The sequence below is a fragment of the Vombatus ursinus genome, unplaced genomic scaffold (assembly GCF_900497805.2).
Source record: "Vombatus ursinus unplaced genomic scaffold, bare-nosed wombat genome assembly UNPS02014841.1, whole genome shotgun sequence".
In the NCBI taxonomy this organism is placed as follows: Eukaryota; Metazoa; Chordata; class Mammalia; order Diprotodontia; family Vombatidae; genus Vombatus; species Vombatus ursinus.
In genome coordinates, this window is record NW_020954619.1 from 27,912,619 (window position 1) to 27,926,823 (window position 14,205).

Genomic DNA, 14,205 nt, shown 5'->3' on the forward strand with positions numbered 1-14,205 from the left:
TAGACATGGAAGGTGGAGTGTTGTGTGTATTGATCAAGAAAGCTAATATCACTTAATCAAAGAGTGCATGGAAAAAAGTAAGTATGAAAAGAAAATAAATTGGAAGGATAGAAAGGGACCAGGTTGTCAAGGGCTTTAAAAGTCAAACAGGTCATTTTTGTATTTGATCATGAAGGTAATAGGGAGCAATTGGAGTTTATTGAGATGAGGTGGTGTATAATATAAGACTTGTGAAAGATCACTTTGACAGCTGAGTGGATGATGAATTAGAGTAGAGAGAGAATTTAGGCAGATAGACCAACCTGCAGGTGAGAGGCTATAAGGAGTTGCACTAAGTAGCAACTGTGTGAATGAAGAGAAAGTCTGGGATGTATATAAATGATGTTGTGAAGGTAGAAATGTAAAACATGTCAACAGATTGGTTGTGTGGTTTTAGTACAAGTGAGAATTTATTGGTGACTCTAAGGTTGTTAGCTTGGACTGGAAAGATTGTCATGCCCACAACAGTAATAGGGAAGATGAAACAAGGGGAGGGTTTTGGGGAAAGATAATGAATTCTGTTTTTAGATATGGTGAATTTGTGATATTTATGGACATTATAAATGATATTTGTGATGTCCAGTGGACAGTTGTGGTGTAAGACTGGAGATCAAAAGAGAGAGTAGGGCTGGATAAATAGATCTGAGAATCATCCTCATATGATAATTTAAAACCCATAGGACCTAATAAGGTCACCAAATAGTATATTTAGAGAAGAGGGTAAAAAAAAAGACCCAGGACAGACTGTTGTGGACACCCATTGTTAGTGGGCATGACCTGGAGAAAGATACAATGAAGGAGACTGAGGAGTGGTCAGAGAGGTAGGAGGAAAACCAGGAGAGAACTGTATTATAAAAACCAATGGAGGAAAATACAGAAGAGGATGATCAACAAAGTCAGAGGTTGAAGAAAGGTCAAGAAGGATGAGAATTGATAAAAGGCCATTTGACCTGGCAATTAATAAATCACTGATAACTTTCACTTTCATTTGAATGATGAGAAAAGAAGCCTTCTGCAGAGGTTTTAGAAAAGAGTAAGAGGAGCGAAATGGAGACATCACTTGTAGATTTCTTAAGGAGTTTAGCCATGAAAGGAGGAGATGTCTATAATAATAGCTTGTGGGAGTATTCATGTTAAATAAGGGGTTTTTAAGGATGAGGGAAACCTGGGACAGTTTATAGGTAGTAGAGAAGCATCCAGTAGATAGTGATTGAAGATTAGTGAGAAAATGCAGATGACAGTGGGACAAACTGTTAGAGAAGATGAGATGGAATGTAATTAATGAGATGCATTAGATTGTCTTGGCAAGGAGAAGGAAGACCTCTTCATGTGATACAGAAGGAAGAGATAGTGGTGGAAGGCATCTAAGTAACATGAGAAAAGGAAGAGGAAAAAAGAAGGAGCTCTTGGCAATTAGTTAATTTTTTTTAGGTGAGTCAAGGTCTTCAACTGAGAAGATGAAGAGAGTGAGGGGGTACAAGGGAAAGGTTGAAAAGAGACAAAAGGTTTAGAACAGTTGCTATCATGACTAGGGTAGTGAATTAATTAAGGAAATGTACAAGAATTGCCTTACTGAAGTGAGAACCCAGTTGAGATTATGTAACACAAATTTGTATAACACCTAGTATGCATGGTTTTGTTATTGTCTCCTGTTCACTTTGGTAGCATGTGAGTAAGAATAAAGGTAATGAATGGTGGCAGTGATGTAAGGATGGGACTTGGCAAGGTATGACTCATGATAGACTAAGGAAGTAAAGTACTTGAGTGTAGAGGGTTTCTATATAATTTGAATGTTCTTTTGAATAGGAAATGATTTTATCTGCAACAGATTTCAAACATAACTTGCTCTTTATATTTCAGAAGTTATTTCCTTCAAGAAAGGACAGCTCCTTTAAAAAAGTTGATATTTCCTTCTTTTGGATTTACTTCTTCAGTGTTTAAGCACATATATTAAACCATAGTTCACTATAACATGGGGTCTTTTTAATATTTATTTACTAAAAGCAGTTGGTAAATGCTTCCTTTAAGGGCTTCCTTTTTTCCAGTTTAATTCAGAATTCAGACTTATAACATAGTCTTTCACAATCATGTATATATATATATATACACACATATACATATGTATATGTATACATATACATATACACATGCACACACATACATATACACACATAAATACATATATACATACATACGCTATATATATTTGTATGAAGTTCAGTAGTAATTCAAGACTTTGAGCAAGACATTAATAAAACCTGGAAAGTGAATTATGGCTTTAAGTGTCAAAATTGGGGGGTAATATTGACAGTAATGATTGAATCACTCCATTAAATAAGCAATTTGTAACTGAGACTTGAAAATTATAGCATCAGTATTTATATTGAATTAATTTAGTATCATGTCACATTGTCAAAGAATATATTACATTCTCATGATGGCTGTCTATAGATAGTCAAAATAATTTGCTGTAGCATTGTGCTCTACCTTGGGAGGGCACATATGCACAAAGCTAGAATTTAAATTTCTCCTAACCTTTGACATCATGTGTGCATAGATACAGCCTCATTCATCCCTTTGACCTTAAAATGAGTCATGATGTCACCATATATTCTCATTAGTTTTCAGAATATTTGATTTATCTGGGAAACTCAGTGTCATGTTTACATGTACCATTTAAAAATACAAAGACCTCGTGCTTTTTGATTTCAGAAAACAAATTTAGACATTATATTATTTTTACTAATTTGTAGTGAAATTTTCATTATCAGAGATTCATTTATATTTTATAAAATATCTATAGTCTCCTTAATGTTGTATTATTTCACTGCTTATTAGGTCATCTACCAGAGAAAAAGGGAAGAGAAGGAAAGGTAATGAAAAGGAAGAGAAAGGAATTAAAAGACTAGAGGAGGAAAATAGCTTTCACATTTGAATAGATCACTTAGAATTTTTTATCAATGCAATCTTCATGCATAACATCATGACTGGCATTAATATGGCATTCTAAAATCTTCAAAGTACTTTAGAAGCATTAGCTTATTTGAGCCTCTCAATAACCACATATTCAGGCTCTATAAGTATTATTTTCCCATTTTTACAGATAAAATAATGTTGGCTTAGAGAAAATCAGATTCAAAAGTGATTTTCCTAAGATCACTCAGATAATAAGTGCTTGGACCACCACAGATCCCCTGATTCCACACCCAGTACGATTTCCTCTATGCTACAACTACCTTATGAATATGTATATATCACAATTCAACATGACAGAAGGATAGAAGGGGACATATCTGAAAAAAATCAATCATTATTCATAGAAGTTAAGCTCAGCATATAACAACTTACAGACAAAAAAAATATTTAAGAAACTCGTTCAACCCTTTCTTTTTGCAGATGAGGAAGGGATTCTGAGAAAAGTCAACTAAGTCAGCTGTTACTATGTATCAGCTCTAGTTGACTCCAACTTGTGTTTTTTTTAATTTATTTTATTTTTCACTTAAGAAATAAAACAAACATTGCCATAACATAGTAGAATAGGAAAAGAAAGATTATGGCACATGAAATGGCAAATCTATTATGTATAACTTGCTATTCCTTTTAAATATATAATTAAGTTATAATATAGCTTTCTTTTTTCCCTTCTCCCCCCACCATGCCCTAGAGATGACTATAACCCTATACATATTTATCTTTATCCATTCTTTCTGTGGATATAGATAGTGTCCTTCCTTCATAGATCCTTTGTAGTTAATTTGGGAATTTATGATAGTCAAATTGATTTAGTAGCTCCAATTTGTTCTTAAAACAACATTGCTATTATTGTATGCAGTGTTCTCTTGGTTTTTCGCATTTCACTCTTCATTATTTCATGCAAGTCTATCCATGTTTTTTTCTAAAATCTTGGAGCTCACCATTTTTTATTGTACAGTGGTATTCCATCATGATCACATACCACAACTCTTTCAGCCATTCCCTAATTGATGGGTATCCCTGAAATTTCTAGTTCTTTGCCACCAACAAGGGAGCTGCTACAAATATTTTGAACGTATAGTTTTTTTTTTCTTTTTTTCCCAATCATCTTTGGAAACAGACCTACTAAAATTTAATTTTACTTTCCAACATAAGGAGTTGGCAATAAGTCTTTAAAGAAGTCAAGGTAGTATGATTTTAAAAGGATTTGTTAAATTTTGTACATTTATAGCAAAATATGATTTATACAACAGTTTCCACACACCAATGTTAACTGATGTTCACAAAGATACTACAAAATACATTTGGAATTGACAAAGAAAAATTATATCTGATTAGTAATATTGTAAGCACATAGTAGAGACAATAAATTTTTAGTGTTTGATTCTCTATTATTCTGCAATTTATGCATAATTAATAATATTATTAACCAGAATCTGAGATATGGCAGAATATCCTATTTTGGGATTGTGTTGCATAATTTATTGTTCTATTCTTTTAAAAGGTAGACCTTACTCTAAAAAAAAAAAATCTTAAAGAGGAAAACATTTGTAATTATAATTTCTGTTAGCATTTTTCATTTTCTTCCTATGTAATGTACTGTTACACTCAAACTACAGTGTTGCAGGAAGGTTGCTATAAAGTGACTATGCTCTAGGAAGGCTGGGCCAGTTTGCTGCTGCTGAATGATAAAGAATATAATTAAAAGGAATAGGCATGCATTTTGCTTTATCCCATAGGACAGACTGGGTTTCTGAAAGGGTAGGAATTAGTTGTTCTTTGTATTATGTCAAGATAACCCATGTGGAAGAAAACAGTTCAGAGGGTAGATTAAATGACAGTGGGAAAATGAGAAATATATGTGTGGGAGGTAGAGGAGAGGGGAGTGGAGAGTGAGGATGACCAGGGTAGGGTTTTGAGGAATATTTCCTGTTTCAGATTGTTTATCCATCTGCTTGATTAGTGTAGCTAATCTAAGATAGTCAACATAGAGAAATATATAATTTGTGAAGACCTGGAGGGAAGCCTCAAGCAAAGTTTCCATAGATTTATTATGGAAGATCCATGGATAAAAATTTCACATGATGAGATGTATGGGTGAGTTTTAATCTATGTTGTGGGAGGGAATACTCAGGTTGATGTGATCACATATCTACTAAATTGTGGGGATGTATTAAACTCGATACAACTACGTGGTTCATTGGATGGGCCTGGAAACAAGAAGACTGGAGCTTCAATCTGGCCTTCGACACTTACTAGCAATGTGATCCTGGACAAGTCACTTTCAATATTGCTCCCCAAACAGTGACCTCTATTTGCCTCAGTTTCCTCAACTGTAAGTTGTGGATAATAACAGCATTATTATCTACTACTATTATTATGTATTACCTTACAGGGTTGTTGCAAGGATTAAATGAGATAATATTTGTAAAGTGCTTAGCGCAGAGCCAGAGACATAGTAGGTGCTATGTAAATGCTTGTTTCTTTCCCCTTTTTGTTCCCCCATTAAATTTTATCATTTTAAGTGGACTGTGATAAATTTAGCCAATGAAACCCATCTTCCAAGCTCTCAAGAATAAAAAAAAAATTAAGAACTTAGGTTCTACAGACATAGTCTTTAAGATTCCAGGGTCACCTTCACATGATAAAGGAAACGAGAGTAGAATACTTGAGTGTAAATGGTCTTAACTTTTGGTAACAATAGTGTTTTACAACATTAAATTAGTTATTTTTTGAAAGACAAGGGCACCCTAAACTGAATTGCAATACACAAAGCCAAGTGTAAATAGAACTCCTCCATCTAACACAAGGCATATGTTCTCACCATATATGATCTCAAAAGTCCATTTAGCAAAGTTGTAACTTTAAAAAATATATATTTTTCCTTTTGTGATTCCTAATCTTGTGAATTTTATTTACATCAATGATCAATTTTAAAGACTTCAAATAAATAACATATATGAAACCACATTTTTAGATCCCTAATTTCTCAATCTTTTGTAAGGGCTATAGTAGAGCTTCATAGAAAATTTTCCATTCACTAGATATACATGTATTCTTTATTGTTTTTCATACTGATCATGCTCTGGACAGTCTAAAATAGGGTGATGCCAAAGGATATGAAGAGATAGTATTATTCCCAAGAGGAAGGGTGTGGGTAGATCTTGTACTAGCCCACAAGATGGAGTGGGTCAATAGAAGGGGGTGAGATGTATTTAGCTAATCTGGCCTATGTTTAGGAAGTCAGTCTGTGTTTTAAATTTTTTTTTTAACAAATATCTGTTAATAAACCTGACCTATTTGGATATATTTGGACATATTTTATCAGAAGCTTTTGTCTTTTTTTTAAATACCTAAGACATAACTAGAAATGAGAACATTTTAAAGGATGTAATATATCTTTCCATTTCTGGAGTTTCAAGCACTTCTCTTTTTATTCTGGACCAAAACTGTGATTCAATTGTATAAGCAACTCTCAGTAAAGAAACTCCCTCTACTAATTCAGACTAGCAACTTTGCAACTTCTAGTTGTAGCAAGTTAGCTGTGAAGTGATTTGCCCTGGGTTACAGAGCAATTATATGTCAGAAATAGGATTAACACTCAGATATTCTTGACCAGGTGGGCTAGTCTTTCTGCCTTCTTCTCTTTTTATGAGCAGGGATGAATTCCCTAAAACAATATGATGAATTCCCTAAAACAATATCCGGCATAGCTGAGAATTCTATAACCTCCTGCCCAGCTAGATAGGTTTTCAGTTGAAGGTTTAGGAATTAATTTACTTTATGTTCCTTCTGCCTTTCCTAGAATTTCTGTAGGCCTTTTGTAACCAGAGGCACTCTTCCTGTCAGGAGAGCAACCAATGCTAGGGAATTTCCCCAAGTTCTCAGAGAAACCATGTGGTAGAGTAACAAAAGAATATTGTAATTGGAGTCATATAAATGGATTTGAGTTCTAGTTTTGCTGCTGATATTTGGGTGATGTTGGGAAAGGCGTATATAAAATGAGAGAAGATGTTGGATTGGATGAACTCCATAACCCCCTTTACCTATAAATGCCAATAATTCTATGTGCACTGCCACATTTTGAACTCTGTTCAACTGATATGATTTGTCTCTCTTCACTCTGAACTACCCTTCATGTGATTTAGGCATATTTTACTTATACATATTGAAGCAAAATTGTGCATAATTATACAATTTTATTCTAGCAAATGGTAATGAAAAGTATAATTAGAGAGTCAAGAAGACCTGGGTTTGAATCAAGCCTCTGGGCCTTGATAGTAGTAGTGTGGCTCTAGGCAAATCATTTAACCTTCTTAAGCCTCAGTTTTATCATTTGCAAAATGGAGATAAGCATACCTACAGTAACCACTTCATATTGTTGTTATGAGGTTCAAATGGTATAACATTCAACATTTAAAGTACTTGGCAAACTTTAAAGAGCTATGTGATAGCTATTTTTATTGATTGTAGAAGCAAATTAAAAAATCATAATTTCAAGCCAAAATCATTCAATTAGAAAATGTTATTAACAACATGCAATTAGGACAATAGATATTTTTATCCACTTGATTTTTCCTATGTGAATGATTAGGACCCCCATGCGATATGATGACATGGAAAAGTCATACTGGAGGAAGAAAGGGTCCTGGTTTGTGTTCTGCATCATTGGAGGGAATGTCAATTGATGTAATCACAAATCCATTTGAAGAGTTGAGAATATTGACACACATAGAATAAAGCCCCTGAGACTCTATTCTTCCACTGTATTGTGACTTCTGTCTTCTTCTGTGTATATAGTAGAGGCTTGGAGAACATATGCAAATATTATCATGTATTAAGATAAATTAACTGGAATAATTACTTTAAAATGGTTTATTACAATCAAGTGTAAACAATTGTTAGGATTGCCATTTTATAGCTCTAATAGATAAAGACTTTGTACAGTATAGTATGATTAAATTGTGAACATGTTACTGAGATGCCTGTCACGATGAAGCTTCGAGCTTTGCTGAGCTCCCAGAATTGCCTTGAACACATCCAAACACATCTGTTGTTTGTGGACTCTTATGTTTCTGGTTAGGCAGGGCTTGCTGACTCTCCCAAATGGAGTATATTTTTAGCCTTTCATTTTGGATGGTTAGACATGTGCCTGAAATGTTTGATTAAAAGGAAGATGCTAATCTCATTTGGACTGCATGCTGAGAGTATAGTGGGAGCAGTCACTAGGAAGAATAACATTCCATCTCATTAAAAGCAAAAAAAAGGAAAGAAATAAAAGAAGCCCTGCCTTGCGGCAACTTTGATTTTCATTAAGTCACCTCCAGTATTTCAAAATCCGAACAGTCTCCCATTCATTTTTTACATAAATGACAATCATCACTTGTTTTATTGTTGCCTTTTTTTTAACATAAAGAGCTACCTATATCTGTCCATATCAGTGAAAGTGACCTGCATTATTCATGGTATTTATACCTTGTTTATATGCATGTATGTTTATGCTTTTGTATGCTTACTCCACAGTCCAACCTTGCAAATAAATTTTAGAAGCTTTCACTACAAAGATTTCTATAGATTTGTAGAATTAATTGACCTTTTCCCATATGACTGAGCTCACATTACAATTGTCTTTATCTGTTCAGTCGTGTCTGACTCTTCATGACCATGTTTGGAATTTTGTTGGCAAAAATATGGAGTGGTTTGCCATTTCCTTCTCCAGCTCATTTTACAGTTGAGGAACTGAGACAAACAGGGTTAAGTGACTTGCCCAGAGTCATATAGCTAGTAAGCATCTCAGGCCAGATTTGAACTTAGGAAAATGAATCTTCCTGACTCTAGGCCCAGCACTCTATCACTGTATTATCTAGCTACCCCTCATCTTTAGCTACACAGGTGCATAAACACAAATTTATGTATAAACTTCCATGCTCATAGAATTAGGCCCATATAAATACAAAGAGCATTTTATACTCATGTATAATTATTCTTCCCACTATTAACATAAAATCATACTCATGTATATTTAGTCAGGATTTAAGAGTCCCAGTTTCCTGTCTCTCTGGGGTAATCTGTCCCAAATGTGTGTACTCACATATAAGTCATAACTTGAAATTATGTCAGGTCAATGGGAGAAAAGAGAAGAGTAAATATAGATTATCCTGTTCTATACCTAGACTAAATTGTAGCCTTCACCAATCAATAAAGAGTTATTAACTAAATCTTAATGAAGTAAAATTTCAGATTCAGTATTCTGATATAACACATAAAGACACTAAAAACTATATTGTCTTACAGAGTCACAATCCCTCTCTTAGAATCACCAGTAATATAGACATAACTTACAAAAACTTGGGGGATATTTCACTATTTTTGCCACTTCTCTTCTTTGCATAAAATTTTTAGATCTTAGAATTGCAAAGTTAAAAGGACTTTAGAGGACCTCTAGTCCTCCCTATATGCCAAAATTTAGTCTACCTATAACATGCTGAATAAATTGTAACCAGCCTCTCCTTGAAGACCTCAAGTCATAGGGAAGCCACTATTCTTTACTATTCTCCACATTCTCTTAAGGTAACTCATTCTATTCCTAGACAGTTTTAATGATTAAAAAAAATTTTCTTCACATTAAACCAAAACCTATCTCCCTATAATTTCTACCCGTGGGTTGTTTTGCCTTCTTAGGTTAAATAATATATATATATATATAAAATCCTTTTTCTAAAAAAGAGACTTCTCAGAAGATTGTATTTTCCTCTACCCCGCCCCCGACTCCCGCCAAGTGCCTCTTTACCATGATAAACATTTCCTTTCCTTAAATTAACCCTAATGTGACATGGTTTTCAATCACCTCACCATCTTGGTTGCCCTCAACTGGATGCACTGCAAATTGTCAATACTTTCTTCTAAAATGTCACAATATCCAAAACTATGTCTGACCAGGAAAACTACAACACTACCAACTCTATCATGTAGCGTACTATATTTATATTAATGAAGTCTAAGATGGCATTAGACTTTTTTGGCTATGAAATCATAGAACTGATTGATATTGAGATTGCTGTATACTTAAAGGTCCAGATGTTTCTCTCATGCACTATCTTTCTCAAACCCTATACCTGTGAGATATTTTTTTAGTCCAAGTTTTAAAGACTCCACATTTAACCTAACTAAATTATTGCAATAATATATTCAGTCCATTATTCTAGGCTACTGAGATCATGTTTGGATTCTAATTCTGCCATCCAGTAGGTTAGCAATCCAAGCATAATATTTGTCCCTTCATCAATTCATTGATAAAAAAAGTTGAAAAGAACAGGGGCAGGTATGGTTCTATGGGACATTCTGCTACTGACTTCTTTCTGCATTGATACCAATCACTACATTTTGGGTCTGATGATTTAACTAGTTTGAAATCCCCCAAACAGTTCTAACCTCCTATTCATATCTTTTCCTATTGTCCTCCAGGAGACTGTTTGGAATTCTATTATGCAGTGTCTGCAGAGCTCCCCGATCTACTTATTATTTTGGTAATTCAATTAAAAATAATAGCTAGACAATAGTGAGCTTTACTGAGTGTCACTTGTATACCAAGTTGCCCGAAAAGTTGCAATCATGAACCTCTTACAGCTCATGATGCAAAAGGAAAAAAAAAACTTATTTGTGAGTTTGTTGGGATTTGGAGCAGTCTACATTTCCACTCTTTTCAAAAGTGACGTGATCATTATCAGAAAGAAAAATCCAGAACCATGGGAAAATGTAAATATTAACCAGCCTCAAAAGCTTATTATAATTCACCAAAACTGGGAGCCTGTTGAGCCATAGATGATCAGATGGTGGAGCAAATGGCAAGTCTATCCTTCAGAAGTGTACTCTGAATGTAGTGTAAACACTTGTGCTAAACTTTTAGGATCTCCTTACATTTTTGGGTCCTGAATGAGACATTCCATTTTGCCCTAAAAGTGACAAGGGTTAGCGATATCTGTACAACCTGACAATAAAAAAAAATAAACTAGCTAGCAATTATGTAGCGCTTTAAGGTTTGCAAAGCACTTTACAAATATTATCTCATTTGAACCTTGAAGCAACCCTGGAAGGTAGGTATTATTATTACCCTCATTTTAGTAATGAGGAAACTGAGATAGGCAGAAATGAAATGTCTAGGTTACATAGGTAGAAAGAATTTGAGGTCAAATTTGAACTCAGGTCTTCCTGACTCCAAGTCAGGTGCTCTATGCACTGTGCCAGCTAAGTTACCTGAAGTGAAGTTTAATCTGGCATGACTTAAAAAGTAATGAAAATTATTTTCATTACTTTTTAGATGAACCTAATCTTGTTTCCTCATCTGTAAAATGATCTGGAGAAGGAAATGGCAAATCACTCCAGTATCTCTGCCAAGAAAACTCAAATAAGGTCACACAGAGTTGGACGCGATTGAAATGAATGAGCAATATGGATCATTCTTGAAGATTAAATGGATCATTCACTGAGGCATTGATTCGTGACTGTACTCAGGCAGTGTGGGCAGGAAGAAGTGTGGGGGATTGATTCTTTGAAGAAGGCAAAAGACTCACCTGTCAGAGGAGAGTGGGTAAATCAAGAAGGGGGAGACCAACTTAGTGGAAACAATGCTGTTTATACTGGAGAAAAAAAGGCTCAAGGGAACATAAGAACTGTCTTTAAGTATTTGAAACATTTTCATCTGGCGTGCACTTTGGCCACAAAATGACAAAACAGGACTCACTGGAAAAGAGCCTGATGTTGGGAAAGATTGAAAGCAAAAAGAAAAGGTGATAGCAGAGGATGAGATGGATAGACTGTCATGAAACCAACGAACATGAGCTTGGACAGACTTAGGGAGGTAGTGGAGATTAGAAGGCCATGGCATGCTATGTATGGTCCCTGGGCTCATGAAGAGTTGGACATGACAACAGATGAACAACAACATCTAGCAAAGTGATCTAGAGCTCTGGATATGGAGTTGAGTGACCAGGTTTTGAATCCCACTTATGAATATTTACTAGCTGTGTTACCAAAAGCAAGGTATTTAATTTTTCTGGGCCTCTTTATTTTAAAAATATAATACCTAATACAAAAGTTTGTTAAGAGGATAATTTATTTAAAGTGTTTTACAAACATGAAAATATTATATGAATGTTAGCTATTATTAATAATAGCTGACATTTATAGCACTTTAAGCTTTGCAAAGCACTTTACAAATATGTCATTTTATCCTCACAACAACCCTGGGAGGTAAGTGCTATTATTATCCCCATTTTACTGATGAGGAAACTGAGGCAGACAGAGGTAAAATTATTTGCCCAGGATCACACAGCTAATAAATGTCTGTGGCCAAATTTAAACTCAGGTCTTCCTGATTCCAGGCCTAGCCCTCTCTCCATTGAGCCATCTAGCTGTCTACAGTCCTCTTCCTGAGTTCAAATTTGGCCTCAGACACTTACTAGCTGTGTGACCCTGGACAATTCACTTAACCCTATTTGCCTCAGTTCCTCAGCTGTGAAACAAGCTGGAGAAGGAAATGCCAAACCACTCTAGTACCTTTGCCAAGAAAACCCCAAATGGTATCACAAAGAGTCAGAAATGACTGAAATGACTGAACAATAAGAAGAAGAAGAAGTGGGAAAACTGCTAAATAATTAGAATTATACAAAAATTGACTGTCATGAGAAGTTGGGCCTCCTCTAGAGGCATTCAAGTTCAAATTAAATCTATATAACTATTAGTTGAAGACCTTACAGAGGAGATTTCTGTTCATATGCAGAATGAACTAGAGTGCCTTTTAACTTTCCTACAGAAAGGCTGTAATCTTTCAATTCTATGAATTTATGAAGTGTACATTAAAAATGAAAGATGTTAACATTAATTTAACAAAAAAGTTATTATGTGTTCTTTTTATTGAAATTTGTATTTTCATGCAATTCATCTTATATATCTTTCTTTCTAAATTTAAGCATGTTCCAGATCCTCTCTTTCTTATGTTCTTTGTAACCTCCAGAAGAATCAAATCTTGTAAGCAAGAGCTGACATTACATTTCTTAAGGCAATTGGTGATGTGAGAATGTCACTTTTTAAAACTCATTTCAGTAAATTGCTTTTAGAAAGGAAAATGGGGACATATGACTTTTATTTGACAAAACATAGAGAGCTTTAGAGTGAATTATTTTTAAAAGTACTAATGAATTATTTAAAGTGTGAAAACATCATATAGAATCTGTGTTATCTGTAATAATTGAGGTGTTCTACTTATTTTGTAGTGATAACTAATTGGTCAGATTAATTAATTTTGGCAAAGTATAACAATGTCTCCAATCACTTAATGCCTCCTTGCTTAACATTAACTTAATTTATTAAACATGTGGTGGTTGTTCTTTTTTTTCTGTTTGTTTTCTTCAGCTTATGAGTTACAAAATTGCCCTGATCCTCCACCATTTCAGAATGGGTATATGGTCAACTCGGATTATAGTGTGGGACAATCTATTTCATTTGAATGCTATCCTGGATATGTTCTAATAGGCCATCCTGTCCTTACCTGTCAGCATGGAATCAACAGAAATTGGAATTACCCTTTCCCACGATGTGATGGTATGTTACTAAATTTGTCACAGTAGTGCTCCTTCTCTCTTTTGATACTGTTGTAGGCTCTTTTAATATTTAAAAAAATATTTTTCTGCACACTCACCGTTGTCTATATTAACATTCATGCATTTAATTATTATTTATTGTACAAATAATTATTTGTGCAAATTTGTTGTGCAAATAATTACTATTTATTATGCTGTTGTGCTAGGCTTTGTAGAGGAATATAAAGATAAAGAAGATATAGTCCCTGCTTTCAAGTAACTTATAGTAAGGCAAGTTTATACGTATCTGTAGTAGATGCTAGGATATTAGTTCCTTTTAATAGAGAGTTACTATGGGGCTCACAGAAAAGAGATTAACAACTAGTTTGTTAGGTTGAGGGTGAGAAGCTAGAGGTCAACTATTTGTAGGAGGAGAAAGCTTGAAGTTTTGGAAAGATTTAAAGAGGCAAAGATGGAAATGTGGGAGACACTGGGTGAGTGAAAAAGGTGAGTATTTCAATTAGAGGAATTAGCAAGAACAATGATGCAGAGGCAAGAAAGTGAGGGCTTTGTTTGGGGAGTTGTAGTCTAATTTAGTTGAAATACGTTTCATCTA

General features: G+C 34.5%; 1 protein-coding gene across 1 annotated transcript in view; it reads left to right on the forward strand.

Annotated features, from left to right (window-relative positions):
* CSMD1 (CUB and Sushi multiple domains 1) overlaps window positions 1-14,205 on the forward strand; it is a 2,488,924-nt gene that overhangs the window by 2,186,107 nt on the left and 288,612 nt on the right. The window contains exon 42 of the mRNA XM_027840340.1: window positions 13,423-13,611. Within this exon, the coding sequence (XP_027696141.1) occupies window positions 13,423-13,611 (189 nt within the window). The remainder of the gene's footprint in view (window positions 1-13,422; window positions 13,612-14,205) is intronic.